Source organism: Echeneis naucrates, chromosome 15 (genome assembly GCF_900963305.1).
Source record: "Echeneis naucrates chromosome 15, fEcheNa1.1, whole genome shotgun sequence".
Classification (NCBI taxonomy): domain Eukaryota; kingdom Metazoa; phylum Chordata; class Actinopteri; order Carangiformes; family Echeneidae; genus Echeneis; species Echeneis naucrates.
This window is the reverse complement of record NC_042525.1, coordinates 4,948,854-4,964,302: the sequence shown is the minus strand read 5'-3', so window position 1 is coordinate 4,964,302 and position 15,449 is coordinate 4,948,854. Positions and strand designations below refer to the sequence as shown.

Sequence of the window (15,449 nt, the reverse complement as noted above, 5' to 3'; positions counted from 1 at the left end):
ACGCACACACGGAGGATAAAACTAAATGCGAAAGGATAGTACAGTCTGAAAAAGAGCTATTAATTTCGAGGCAGCAGACATTTCTACAGTCTTCATTTGCAGGAACAGGATGAACCAGCTCAGGTTCACTCAAAGGTTTTATATTTATATATTTTATAAATTATTGCCATTGTTGATGTACTGTATGTAAACGGCTGAATAAGATGGCTGCAGCACAAAAAAGCAGCTATGTGAGTGACTTCAATTTTAAAACAGTAAATCTTTAAAAAGGTGTAAATGAGTTGTTTACACTTGGTGTTTAATGTGCATTTTCTGCAAAGCCATTTCTCAGAATATGACACAAATTGTGTTTTGCTTGTGCCAATGTGTTGCCTGCCTTTGTTGGCATTTTGCAACATTTGCTGGCATGTTATCAACACTAACTGTGGTGCTTGAACACGACGGCAGGATGTGAACTGCACCGTATTTGTGCATGTGCAAACGGTTTTGCATCCCTGTGCGTGTGCACATTACAAACAAAACTGGGACCCGCTTGAAAATAACGCTACATTGCACCACTCAAGGTCAAAGGCTCCACAGGGAACCTTTAATTTGGTGTTAAATTCTGTGCCAGGTAGCACTGTAATTATAATTTATTGCTCTGGCAATTTTAAAATGTAAAGATGAATCATGAAATCTAAAATGTGATATATTCTAACTGTAAAGAGTGCGTATGACTGTGAGCTCCAATGTTTCATTTTAATAATGTGACTTTTTTCAACAAATGGCAGATTTCTCATTTCAGCACATGACTCGCACACCCTCACATTTTGTCATGTGCTTCATTATAGACAGTTGCTGCAGTGGGGTGGGCAGGCCTGTTCAAGCTGCCAGCTGAGGAGGTTTGAGTGTAGGAGGGTGTTGTTCCACCGGGCACTGCTGCTATGTGCCAGACAGGTGGTGAAGAGGAGAGAGCAGCAGGGGGAGGGAGAGAGTGGAACGGGAGGGGAGGGCGAGGGAGAGAAGCGTGGAAAAGGAGGAGAAAGACGGTGGACAGAACGGGAGGAGACGCACAGGCCTGGCTGTCCTTCAGCTGTCAGTCAAAATAACACATAGGACACGTTAGTGGGTGTGGTGTGTCTGTCCGTCCGGTTGAGTCAAAGCGCTGACAACCGACACGCTGCAGTCATTTGCTAGTGACATTGCTGCCAGTGCTGAGAGGAGACTGATGAGGTTTAGCTCACAGGTGCCACAGACTCCTGTGCACACGATGGTAACAACAACAACAACAACAACAACAGAGACAGCAGAAAAGAATGCTCCAGTCAGAGTTTGTTCAAACTGCCTCGTCATGGACTGTCCAAACAAATGGACGCCGAGCGGCTTATACTGAGCAGACAATATCAAATTAAATTGTTATGAAATTGAGGTAGCCGTAATTGCCTTTGGGGGAATCTTGATCTCTTGATGTTCACTGGTCCCTCGTGGAGGGCCCCCCTAATCTAGATCCAATATTTCCCCGCACATCCAGCATGAAAAGGATGTGTAATGAATAATTACTGGGGGAAGCCAATTTAGAAACCCTTTAGGGATCCCCACTGCCTCATAGTCTTCACTGAGCGGATACACTGATCCCCCGTGTTGCAGCGTGCGTCGGTGAGGTCGCCCCTAATGAAGGGGCATGTCTAGTTCAGGACCGTTCTGTCACAAAGCTCCGGCTGCACAAAGTACACCTCAATTATAATTTCAGCACAAGCCACTGTTCCTTTATTGAATATTCATGACTAATTAGCAGCCGTGTTCATCAGCCCTCTTTGCCAGGTCTATTGTGTCCCTCTCATCTAATTATTCCTGTCCCCAAGTGATAATCAAAGGCAGGGCCAGTCATCAATAGACATGGCTTTCCTGGATTCTCGGGGGGAGCTTTGTAAAAACCGAGGGTGCTGAGTGGTTGTGATGGGCTGTGAAGAGCTGTTGTGAGACATGAACAGCTTGGAGAGCGAGAGACACACAACCCCCCACAAGATGATGGTGGAGGTCACATCATTCAAATTCTAATCAGCTAATAATCCAGACAACACAGTGACATTAACAAAACACAAAAAGGTCTGCAAAGGTCTCATTCTGAATGTAAAGAATGCGATTTAGATAAACAAGCCATACAGAGAAGAGAGAGTGAGGATTTGTGAAAGTCCTGGAACCGAACTTACCCGGCATGAAAGTGAAGCCACCGGGCAGCTGCATGACGCCCGTGGAGGTGCCGGCAGTCTTGAGGACGGTGCCGTTGGCGCTGACGTTGCTGCTCCCCGAGACGGGCGCCAGGTAGTTGGTGATGGGAAAAGAGGGTCCACTGCTCACCTGCATGGTGGTGGAGGTGGTGGGTACCGTGGACTGGGAGCTGCTGGTCGTGCCCGGTAGGCTGGCTACCGTGAACGTCGGCTTCAGTGTATCCTGTGTGGAGAAGGAGAAGCAGATCCTTCAGAGACATGATGAAGATGATGACACTAGATTCTGTCAAGGATGAAGAAGAGAACATTCTATAAATCTGAAAGCTCAGGTCAAATCCGAGGTAACTGTGGTGACATCATCAGGCTTTTTGGTTTCTTTGTTTGTTTAACCCAAATGAGCCATTCACATTTGCTCCACTCTGTTAACAGGAAAAAAAGAAAAAAAGAAAAAAAACCCAAAAAAAACAAAACACTGAATCCAGAGCACTTAAAACTAAAATCCAAGTTTCACACGAGGTCCTTAAACAGTCATTAATGGGGCTTTTCCTCTGAAAGCAGGGGAGGCATGCGGAGGAGACTAATAATTGCAGTATGTTCAGGGATCAATTGATGGCTGACAGAAACCACAGTGGGGTTTGATAGACTCGGGGCAAATGACATGAACAGGATAGAGAAACAGGCTGGGACCCCTATAATGGCGTCCATATGTCAGATACTAAGCAGCGTAGTAAATGTTCCTCTGAGCGTCTCTGCTCTTCTTCTGCTTAAAAAGAGCAAGTGGAGGAAAAAAAAAAAAAATCTGTTTTAATATTCGATGGTGACACAACAGTCGCCATTTCTATCCATACAGATCTATCAACCGCGGCAGCTGTGTAGTAACAGAGCTGCGTGTGTTTTGATTACTGTGACCCCTGAATACTCATCAGCCATTGATCATCACTGGCTCCTTACTGCAAATTAAAATCCAGCCAGCTAAACCAAAGAGGAACAGAAATCATGCATCTTTTGTTGAGTCACTATAACAACTAACTGACCAAACGTGTTATTTCGTCTGCGAAACGTGGTATTAACGTGAGATTAAAAGGAGGAGAAATGTAGCATCAAAAACACACACTAATGTGACCATCCTTTGAACAGCAGAGCAGGATGTGTTGGTGTGTGGGCTGCATGATAAGAGCACGGTAGGCGTTAAGCCAGGACTATGAAGCACATCTAAACCCACCGTGCCTGTTTCTACGCGCTTAGAAAAACACTTATCACATGAGATTGATGATGTGTGATAGTGGGGCCAGACCTGCAGTTTGTATTTCTGGGTCTAATATTCTTGGAGGGTTTGATTCCAGATGATTGGATGCGAGTGCAGAAAACAGACTGTGACAAAGTGACATATCGATGGAGGCAGCGTGTTCCCAGTTAGCGTAAATTAATCAGTGGGGGGTGTGTTTAGAAAAAGCCTGGAAAGAGCTGCACAATTAATCTAAATACAATCAAAATCACAGCGTGGCCAACAACTATCTTACATGATAAAAATAATGGAGGCCAAATAAAAGCATGTTATGTAGTTCATTAGTCACTCATTACATCCCAGTCTGAGTTATACATTTGTAAAACATTTGATAAAATATATTCGTAGGAAACGTAGGATCCAGTATCGCTGTTGCTCGGCCTTTACCATGGACTGTAAGTCAGCAGCTTGGCTCTGCCTGCTCCTGGTTTGACTCTGACAATGTCTTTTTATCTCTGTCTCTGGAATTTGCCCCACGCCGACCCTGTTGGCTGTTTGAGGGAAACCTCCTGGGGATAAACTTTATTTGTCTGATATTGTAGGTTCCAAGTTGAAAACCACTCATTTCTGGCTCTCACGCCAGGTGATATTTTTTTGAGAGAAGGTGCAGGATCCAGTGGAGGAGCATTTGGCACGATGGGACAGTTTGCGTTCTAAGTGAAATGAAATGAAAATGAAAGTAGAAATGGTGAGTGAATGGTGCAGGCTGAGCGACTGGAGACTCGACTATGTGTCTCAGCAGACTTTGGGTAAGCAAGTGAAGGAGTAATGTCACAGCGTCCGAGCTTGACATTCTCAATATGTCACTGTCATTGTTAATAGCAGACAAGTATGTGTGCGAGCAGGACAGGATTACCTCTCTGTTGGTTTTTATATGTGACTGATTACATGGGTGAGAGTTGGAGGACCCAACATGGACTTGACTGATAAGGCCGTCCAACCACACACTATCATGCAAACATGGAGGTGGAGCTACAGTGAAGACAAGTTCCCAGTACAGTCTACTTACATCTGAGCATTTAATTCTTCTTTCATACGAGTTTGGTTTGATAGGCTTTTCAGTGTATGACCAAAAAATGTATTAATTAATTAAAAAATATCTGAATTCACATTTAAAAAAAATTATCCTTATTAAGGAGCTGCAACTATGTTAAGATTTCCCTTGATGAATAATAACTACAGTTAACTCAGTCTTCTGGACTTCACTACATACAGATGGCTAAGCAGGTGTTGTCTTATACAAGCTGCTCTGAATCAACAGGAATACACAGAACCAAGATCACAAGAGTACTGAGCAGTTAGACAGCTCGTCTTCCACCCAGATCCAGCCTCTGCTGACGGTTCTGACAGTCCAAGGTCCTTTCCCTCTTTAGTTAAACAGCAGCTGGAAAGTTGGAGGGGGAGGGCTACCCACAGTGCTCACAGTGTTTCTACTCTTTTGACCAAAAAGGTAAAACTCAGCTTGTTGGGTGAATAAATTCACACAATCACCTCAAACTATTCAACATTCAGCCCTGCTTTTCATCACCGAGCGGTCCACCAGAAGGCTTTCCAATTGTGAGGTTCTGTAATAGTTGATGCATTAATATTCGCAAGGCAATGGAGCAAGCACACTGTCGAGGCGTTACAGATATTACTGTACGTCATTACGCCACGTAAAAAATCTTTATGGTGGCATCGTTAGAGGAAGGAAACTCAAGCCAGTTAGAGTGCGTGCAGGGAGCCAACGGCAGCGTGGCAGTGTGTGAGAGAGGCAGGCTAAGCCCAGGCAGACCTGTGTGAGGTGCAAAACGGGGGGGGGGGGGGGGGGGGCAGGATGGGGGTGAGAGTACAGACAGCTGAGAGTACAGACAGCTGGTGGGAAACCTGAGCACCTCTGAGGGGGGGGGGGGGGGGGGGGTTAACCCTTTCCAGGGCAGTTGAGGTGGCAGGAGGTCACATGTGATGGCCGCCGTCCGATGCTGAGCAGTTCTCAACACGGAGCAACTTCGCCCGAGTTGCCTCATCTGGTTTCTTTGATAAAAATTAAAAAGACGTCAGACAAGGTCACCGTGTTTCTGCCTTCACACGGTGAAACCCGTCTGAGCATCCAGGTTTTAAGCCAAAGGCTTCCTGACTATCTCTCTTGGGCTCCATGGCCTACTGCTTTGTTTGACCATCTCCATGTGTCACCTGCTCAACTGGCCGGCCTATAAACAGCTCGAGCTTTTAGTTCAGAGTCAAGGCAGTGCATAGTAAACACAGGCCGCAGTGGTGTAATGCTTTCCGTCAGAGTGCAGAGAATCATGTTTGTGATGTAGCCAAAGCCTCAGCACCAACACTTCCTCTTCCATCTCCAGCTGCCTCTCATACACTTGTTCACACCAAAACATCCCATTATCTCCACGAGTGCCAATGGAAACCAGTTCCACTCATACATACTTTTATAAGACAATCCTCTGATACCACAGTTAGCAGTTGGTTTTTTTCTCTTACGAGATTCCTCATTCAGTTTCTGGACAGCAATTTTTTGTCAAAATTTTAAAAACTTATTTTAATCTTTTACTTGGCACATTGTAGCCATACAGTAAATAATACTACATCTCACTACATGTTGGATACCAGCTGAGGTGGCTGCCGACTCTGAATTATGATGAAATTTGTTGGTTTAGAGTTAAAATTTAATATCGCTGATCCCATCTGTAACTCCCATGTTTTTAAACCGTCCTCACCGCTGCTCTCCAGAACGAGGCAGGGAAACACTCCACTTCGTATAATGACATACCAGAACATAAAAAACAAAGTCACAATTTATATTCGTGCAAACAGAGAGCTGAGGTGTCTGGAATAAGCAATGAATTCACCAGGATAGACTACACAGCCTCTGAGAGCTCGCTATATAACATGCTATATGATCCAGTACAGAGGAGAGTGACATTGGTTCACTCCAGCAGCAGAGATCTTCACTGTCACACACACCGTCCTGTTAACACGTGAGAGAATTCAGTAAAGCCAACTATGAGACACGAGCACTCTCACTTCTGAGGCTCTTCATTTAGACAAGTGGTGCTGCAAAAGTTCAAAAGTGAGGAAATGCATTCATTTAGCTCTTCAAGGAGTTCCTTCAATATGGTGCTTAAAAAAAATTGTGCCTTAGTAAGTCTATATATGGTAAAAGAATAAAAGCCTCATTTGCCCTCCTCACATTCACGGATATCACACGAAAAAGCCCACTTTTAAAGGAAGAGGAAATGGGAGAGTAATTAAAAAGAATATCACGCAAATGATTCCCTATTCATGGGGGGATTAATCATTGCAAATTGAAGGTGACAACTGGCAGGCTAGTCCAATGTTGGTTGGAGAGCCCATTGTGCAGTTTACTGGTGGCTGGGCCTCGTCTAATCTCCCATTTGCTGGCTCCCATCTCCCCGTCTGTCAACCTGCCAGCAACATGGAATTTGCAGCTCCATTTGGGACTGCTAAAAAAGGCAAGGCAGCCCAAGTGGAGGAGGTGCAGCCAATGGCGGCTGACCTGTCCAGTTGCTTGCTGTAAAATAAGGGGGTGGAAGAAGGGGGTAGGGGGAGGGTTGAAGGTGGAGGGTGACATAATGTTGCTTTCCTCCCCCTCTAACAAAGCCGACACGCTGCAGGCACTGTTAGAATCCCTCCGACACCACCAGCACCACCTCGCCGCACAGCGGCCGCCCTTCGATAACAGCACATATCTGAGTAAATTAACTTTCCATTATCTCCCTGATTGTCTCTTCTCACCTACTTCAAGCCCCCCCACTCTGCCCTCATGGCAGCAGCGAGACGGCAGAACAGCAGACAGCTGTGAAAAGATAAATACTTTAATCGTCTAAATACACCTCCCAGTTAAGACAGAATTACTACTGAAATATGTGTTATTTCTCATGAGAGACCAAGTCAAAGTCACACACTCATGGATAAGTTGAATAATGAGGCTGTCAAATCTGCCGCAGTGTCTCCGAAGGGCCACGATGCAGGAAAAAACAAACATGGCAGCTGGTGGTCAGGACAGTGGCCTCAGTCTGGAAGTTTTCAGGCTTCAGAATTTCTTGAAAAAAAAAAAAAAAAAAAAGAAAGAAAGAAAGAAATTATGTTGTCGATGGAAATATCATCTGTGATAATAGGAAGAGCAACAAATAAACTAACAGAATCAAGGCAGCAACAGCACTGACAGCGAAAGCAGCAGCAAGAGAGAGAGTAAAGAAATGAAGAGAGAAAGTAAGAGGAGGGAGGAGACGAGGAGCAGAGGGATAACGTGACACTGAGAATTTAGTGCTTATATGGATTGTCTGAGCAATAAATGGGAGTTGTGGGATTTGCTATCTCTAAATATCCCTAGATATGATAAAAATAATCCCAAAATGCATAAAAGCATCAGCGCTGTAGAATCATCAAGTATGAAGAAGCAGCCCTGATGTATCCACAGATCTGCTGGGGGAAGCAGGGAAGGGAAGATGAAGTTGTTTCTCCGTTGTGCTGTCCTTTAATTCCCTGTGTGCTCTGCTTTTCCCCTCAACAACAGACATTCATTTTCCCACAATGCCTGTTAGCAGCCCTCCAATAACACAATTTAATGTGTAGCCTTGAGCTGAGAGCAAAATCCCAACAGAAAAGGTTCTGCAGACATTAAGTAAGTCACACAATCTTTGCCTTAACGTCGTATCTCAACACTGGAATCGTCCTTCTCAGCCAAGTCGTCGTCCGTGCCCTCCATTGTGAGCTCAGTTTTCAGTAGCACAGTCAGATCTGACCCAGACTCAGGCACACATCGGAGCCATCTTCAGATGATTAGATGATAATAATGTGGCTCAGAGCCTTTTCAAAGCCCCAAACTTCAACAAACACTACCGCAGAGCCATCAGCTATGAAAACAAGCTGCGGTGTGATGCGAAGCAGCGATGTGAAGCAGAACTGCACGGGCCATTTCACGCCGCAGAAATTTATTTAGAAACTAATTTGGGTGAATAGTTGGGGAAAATATGATAACATTCCCCTAGCAGCTGTCATGTTTTCCCACATCGAGGTTCAGAGACAAAGGCCGACAGCAGGCCGGCTGGTGGTGCGCTGCTGTGGACAGGTGTAGGGAGGCGTTTATGTTGAGGAGGAGAAAGGAAGTGCACAGTCCATTCATCCATTATGATAATGTTTCAGGATATTATCCTCAGGGAAGGAGCTTAATGCTGATATTTACAGTCTGATTCAGCAGCAGATGTTGTTTTTCTTTGCATAAAGACTGGAAACAGGTGGAAACAGCTCTGTCCTAAGGTAACATACCAAATCCATAGTGACATGGTGTGTTTTTTTATAAAGGTGGTCATGCGGCTATTCAAACTATTTTCCATGTGGCCACCGATGTTGTCAGGCAACCAGCAGACACACAGAGGCAGAGCCAGGCCAGTCTTTGTGCTAAGCTAACTGTCTGCTGTGTGTAGCCGAACATCAAGCAGTCAGATAAGAAAGTGATATCAATCTCAACTAGAAGGAGAACATGTGTATTTTCCTTCCTTTGATGCAACTTAACAGCAAAATACATTCCTGCTTAGAGCAGCAGTAGTTGTCAACGTGATTTTCCTAAATTCCTTAGTTCCTGATTTCCTCAATCCTGAAAAAGTAATAATGTTTAAGCACCAGAACGCCTCCCGTCACATGACTTTGAGTCGACTTCATGCTCCTTTACTTCTCCAAACTGTCCTCCACTTCCTCCTCCAACCATCACACACATGCTGAAATGTTTAGACTGCCTTGGACTGTATGTGTGACATACAGCTCTGTTGATGAATAGTGTCCAGAGGTGCTCACAGCCATCTACTGCACCGAGATGATCGCTCAAAATTATATCCTCCATCTCCATCTGCCATGCCCAAATCATAACAGCATCGCTGACCCCGACGTTTACAAAGCAGGGACAATGTTGGCTGGGTTATTGCGTGAGGATCATTGGGCCAGTTGGGCGGGGGGGGGGGGCATGTTGGTCTCCTGTACTCACCACTGCAGCGGGGTTAAAGGTCAGAGCGACACTGCCAGCAACATAAAGAAAATTCGCATGGAACGGGATGTAATGTATGGTTCAAATGTTTCCATTCCACCCACTCACATCTACATCCATACCTCCCCTCCATATCACTAAATTAGTTTTTTTTTTTTTTTTGGGGGGGTGGTGGTGGTGGGGGGGTGGGGGGGGAGTCACAGGACTCCAAAGACAGCTGCAGCTTATAAGGAATGTGAGGGGCCTCAGCCAAGAGAGCAGGCAGGGAAACCATACCATATATGGCAACAGACGCAGAATCTAATTTTTATCAATGAGGAGAGCGGGCATGAGAGTGGCTTAACGGGCAAAGGTTGATCTCCCATCCCTGACGGTGTATGGTACGTGTTAGTTAGTGTCCCGTAAAAACAGCACGCAGGCAAACAGGCCTGGAAGTGTCCGTCTTCAAAGGGGCGTCCTTAAGCCGTGTAAAGCATGGAGGGAATCTCAGCTTTCAGCACATGATTGCGCCAAGGTGTAGACACTTAAAGTGAATTTTTGGCGTCACTTCTAACCTTCAGAGTTAAGAACACACACAGCAACATAGAAGGAAACACAGTATTTCTTTTAGGACTGCACAAAATGTCTGATATTCCAATATGTCCAGAGTTATAATCTTTGTTTGACTAGCTCTGCGTTTCATCCACGATCGCGACACAGCACCTTCCCAAAAAAATCAAAGATAAACACCAAAGTCCTCCATATAGCAGGCTGCATATTTCTCTTCCTAATACACCCCAGACCTGCTGTGATTTATCTTCAAGTGCTGCAAGCTTCTCCTGGATGAGGGGTCAAAGAGGTATACAGCAGACAGTTCTCTTGAGTAGGGCAGACTAAAACCCAAATCGTATCTGCCCTCGCCTCCATCTGCAGATCTTTGAAGGAGCAATTAAAAAATGACCTGGTGCTCAGAACCAAACCACAAACCCTACACAGAGCACTTGCATATAACAGGCAAAAGTTCAAAACGGTTTACAGTAGGAGAAACATTATTTTCCGCAGCTGCTTGTGGGTTTGATTTATTTGCTGTCTTTGTGTGCTTGTCGAGCCTTTTCTGGAGAGGTTTTCCAATATAACCATTCTGTTATTCTTTATCATTTTTTCCCCCCAATTCACATCCCAATTAGAGAGCAGAGAGTGAGTGAGGCTCAAAGACTTGATCTCCAGCACCACTGCTCGCGAATCGGAGGGAATCAGTACAGGTTTTCGCTGAAGTTAGGTGCAGCAGGCCAAACTCACCTTTGTGTCGCCCATGCTCTCAGACTCCGACACCTGGTACGTGAGATCCGTCTCCTCGAAGCCCGTAGCACTCATGCGCTGGTCCGTAGAGGGGTCCGAACGTGGTGGTGAGTCTGGCGAGTTGAGGCATGTTTGGATCAGGGCTTTGCCAGTTTCACTGGTGATCATTGGCTGGAGTTTGCGAGTGGCAAAAGTGTAAACATGACCAGTTTCACTGGCCACAAGCAACAGAACCTGGGTTCCCGTCAGGGTGGAGAGTTCATAGGCCTATAAAGAGAAAGAAGGAAAAGTAGGTACCTGAGCATGTGTGCTGTCCAAACAGCATAAATATATTTTTGATTCACCAAATTCGGTCTTAGGTTGCAAACTAAACAGATTAGAAAGATGAACCTCAGTGGGGAAAATGCTCAAGACAACTTTGGGCTACTTCACGTAATCCAGAGTTCTTGGATAACAGAATTAGGTGATCCAAAACACCCCAGTGGTGAACTCTGACGTATAGCACAAACAACGCTAAAATAACATGAGATAAGGCTCCCAGAATAGAGCGCGTGATACAGCTGAGAGACTGATTGCAGCAGGGGATTGGCTTGCACAGGCAGGGGGGAGTGGTAGTAACCCCGTCCTGAGGAATCATTCTCCACATGCAGAGGTAGCTGGCTGTGAAACGTGAGGCCACCGTCACACTGCGCCTGCCTTGTCTTTCATTATACAGCACAAAGACCACCTCCCTCAGTGTGAAGGAAAACCACAACGAAACAACTCCATCCAACACACACACACACCTAGAGCCAATCACACACCGATTGCTGGACCCAGGGTGAACTCCTGAGAAAGCCTTTTTATCTAAATGAGTCATCACTTATGTGGAGGATGCTTCTAGTGCTGCGAAGGCACAGTGCCATTACCGTCACCTTGGTGCACCCAGCGCAGCCAGAGCTACCTGATAAATGCGCAATTGTAAGCTGGATCGCAATACTCCATCAGACAGAGAGAAGAGCAGGAGCAGGAGGAGGAGGAGGAGGAGGCGACAGATCACATTCAAATTTACAGATTTTATTGAGCTGTGATGAAAATGTGCTTTCACCACAGTCTACTCCATCATGCTTTCTCTTCTGTAACACTGAGTTCATTATGAGCCGTATCAGCCCAGTCCTCTGTATATGGCTGCATTCAAGCCGGAGCTGACCACATAACACCTTTTTGAGTGCGATGGTGTGATGACGGAGGGGATTAAAAAAAAAAAAAAGGCCAATGATAAGCGGCTCTCTAATTACTCGATTGCCACAGTGTGCTTGTTGCACCTGAACAGCTGAAACTTGACTGTGTGTGATGAAGGTGTTGAGGGAACCTCTGACTGTTTGTGTAACTCATCTCACCCGCTGCTGATACAGCTTTACAGAAGCAGGTAATGAATTGCACAGCTCCGGTCAGCCTCATCCACCACGTCCCCCGATAGGCTGCAGGGTGTCTGACAACGGATTGATGTTTGGCCAGCGCCCAAGACAGTGAGAGACTAATTTGTCAGCTTAAGTGTGTAAGGTGGAGGCACAAGCTAGATCTACACAATGCTTTAGTAAGTTTCCTTGCTCTTCTGGTTTTCTTATAAATATGCATGACTGGATTGTGTGTGTGTGTGTGTGTGTGTGTGTGTGTGTGTGTGTGTGGCTGAGGGGGTGTCAGGTCAGATCTGGCTGTAATTGCTTCCTTTGCAAAGTAGAAATTATTTGTCCGGCCTACATTTCATACAGAGAAGGAGCAAAAGAAACAGATACCAAAAAGGCCCTACAAAGTTGTGCAATTCAACAATAGCTAGCCATAACAGTTGCTAGTTTAAATCCCTCCAAAATATCTGTTGTGGCAGCAATGTTAAGGTACAAAAATCAGGAACTGCTGCTTGCAGGCATTATTTTAGAGGGTCAGTGTGATAATCTGTTCATTTTTGGGTGGTGCATGAACAAAGAGAAACACCAAAACCTGGAACAAGCAAATATTTGGTGTGCTTGCCAAACAAGCCGTGTGCAGGGGTCACCTGAAGATCAGGGATAGTATGGGAATACTTTTCCAACTCTGACATTTAATAAGTTACACAAAAAGTCTGGAAGCAAAAGTGTAATTAACCAAAGTAAGAAAAATAAGTGTTAAATTGAGTCCTAGCTGTTCACCCTGTTCATTTCAGCCGTGTCCAGGGCTGCAGCTGATTGAATTGTCATTATGGATTAAACATTGATTTATCCATCAATAATTAATAAGAAGTGCAGCCACTTGGTTTCAGACTTTTGGACCACAATTGACATGAGATGTCCATTGAAAGTTCTGGGAGTCCAATTCTGCTTGTATCCAATGACGTTGTCAAAGAAATCCATAAAGATAAAAAGTCTGTTGACTTTCTGTCAGTCCATTGTTTCAGCACCAGGAAAGAAAGTGTAGATAACAACGGTGCTAATGACTACATGACATTTAGAGAAGCCAGGCCCCGAACACCGAGGTTGTATGTCAGCCCACTTACACAGCTTGTGTTGAAACCAATATGGAACGGAGCAGCTATGTACGTTATGAACTCCACATGACACACACACACACACACACAAAAACCCCGCCCTTCCCTGGATGAATAATGGAAGAAAAAGGAAAAAAAAAAAAAAAAAAAAAAAACAGGAACCACCAACATTGAGTAATCCATTAATACAGTAAAATGTGGTATTGTGAAAGTGTTACCATGAAATGATCAGAGATGAACTGAGAAGACGCAGACTTTGCTCACCATCATCCTTCAACATGAGCCCAAACCAATCTGAAACCAGTTTACTATGAAGCTTCCCACTCCACCCACCTGTCAGTTTCTGTGATGGCTGACACAGTGTAGGCAACGTTTTCAAAATCTCTATCCCCACGGTGTGTCAAACTGCGTTAATGTTGCCAAGAGCCTACGTAAAGACATCCCAGTTTCCACGACAACAGTCTGGGATATATTGAAAAAGAAGGAGAGAGGTGTGCACAGAACAGGCGCATCAGAGCAACATGAGGACGAATGAAAGCTCCAGCGCTGCAATAAAACGTGGTGTTTATTTAAAGTCATGACGAAGAATGGCCAAAACAACTGCTGCGTCCCGGATCAACAGCTGACCCGGACTTTAAACAATCAACTTCACATGCCTTGATGCCACATAGCAGAAATCAACCAAGGGAATGGTTGTGTAGTCGAGTTGTGCATTTCCAGTTCAGTGTGATTTGCTGCTGCAGTTGTGGCCATCATTCATGAAGTTCTGTCACTTCTAAAGGCAGCTGTTTGACTATCAGAGCTGACAAAACTGAGACAAACACAAATCGCTGCGTCAGGCCACAATGTGCACAACAGGGCCCCCCTCGGCCGGACTGTCTGGGCTGCTTGAGTGCTCTTTGACTGTCCTCTGATGCGGGTCAGCTGTTGGCCCCCACAGTCCTGCTGCTGCTGCTCATTACCACAGAGCAGAGCCTCGGTTCAGTGCAGCCTCCAAGGCGTGAGTGTCTGCGTGCATGAATGAGTGTTAGGTGATCTGGAGGCCTCTGCATGTGTGTGCCATAGCAGTGGAGGGGGGCAATGGTCATAAATAGATTTGTCATTTGCTCAGGTTTATTTAAGGCTCAGGGTCTGTCACAAATGATCCGACTTCCTCACCTCCACTCAGTTTGTGTTTTATCAGAAGTAAAAAGTGAAAGTGGGCTGGGAGTCCCAGACATCTTTATAAAAACCAGGATGTCTCCTCAGGTGTGATCCACCTGCACAGCCAACATCTGGGCGCCACTGTGTCATACGTGGTGAGTGACTTGGAAGGAAAAAAAAAAAACATATCTGACTCACCTTTTTCATAATCCCCGTCTTCCTCTTGCTGAAAGTCGTGTATCGTCTTAACTTGTTGTCAATAAATTCCATCTTTATCTTTACGCGCCCACGTGTCTTTTTTCCCGGCTTCGCCCCGGCGACCCCCCCGGGCACCATGCCGTACCCTCCGGGAGGAACTCCTACCTCCTGCCCCGTCACCGCCGCTTCCATCTCCCCTCTCTCCCGCTTTACCCCCCTCCTGCTGTCCCCGAGTGAACCCACGGGGTCGTCATCGTCTCCGGAGTCCGAGTCATTATCCGATCCGCTGCAGAGCGGAGCGCTCTCTCTGTCCGGGTCGAACCGGGCTCCGTGCGGCAGCACCACCCCGGCGTTCAGCCCCACCATGCCGCCCTGCACGGCGGTCTGCAGCGGGGTCACCCCGGTGCAGTTGCCCGGCCTGGCTCCTCTCGGACCCCCCGGACCATTAGCCCCCAGCATCCCGACGGCGTCCCTGTCCCCGGGTCTCTCTCCGACCCCCGGTACCGCCTGCCCTGCTCGGATCAAGACGGGACGGATCCCGCTGCCGACAACCCCCGAGCCGTGTCCTGCGGTCCCCCTGCCCGAAGCTGACCCGTTTCCAGATGGTGCGGATCCGACCTGGCTCGGTAACATTATATTCACCGGGCCGAGTGTCCAAAACCGCCAGCCGAGCGAGCTGGAGCGCGTTGACAGCCGCAAAGCGTGCACAAGCGCCGGGCCACAAAATGTAAACAAACCGGGTCCGCAGACACCTCCAGGAAACAACGGAGACAAACTTTGAAAAGTGACGCGGCCCCCAGGACCCCCTGATCCCTGATCCCTGATCCCGGCTCGGCTGGCTCT

The 15,449-nt window shown here is 46.3% G+C and overlaps 1 protein-coding gene across 4 annotated transcripts in view; it reads right to left on the bottom strand.

The window, feature by feature from the left end:
- srfb (serum response factor b) overlaps positions 1 to 15,449 on the bottom strand; it is a 20,085-nt gene extending 4,636 nt beyond the window's left edge. For all 4 annotated transcript variants that reach the window (XM_029521418.1, XM_029521417.1, XM_029521419.1 and 1 more), the window contains exons 1-3: positions 14,607 to 15,449; positions 10,766 to 11,032; positions 2,190 to 2,430 (exon numbers count right to left, since the gene is read on the bottom strand). In XM_029521418.1, the coding sequence (XP_029377278.1) occupies positions 2,190 to 2,430; positions 10,766 to 11,032; positions 14,607 to 15,239 (1,141 nt within the window). In that variant the 5' untranslated portion in view covers positions 15,240 to 15,449. The remainder of the gene's footprint in view (positions 1 to 2,189; positions 2,431 to 10,765; positions 11,033 to 14,606) is intronic.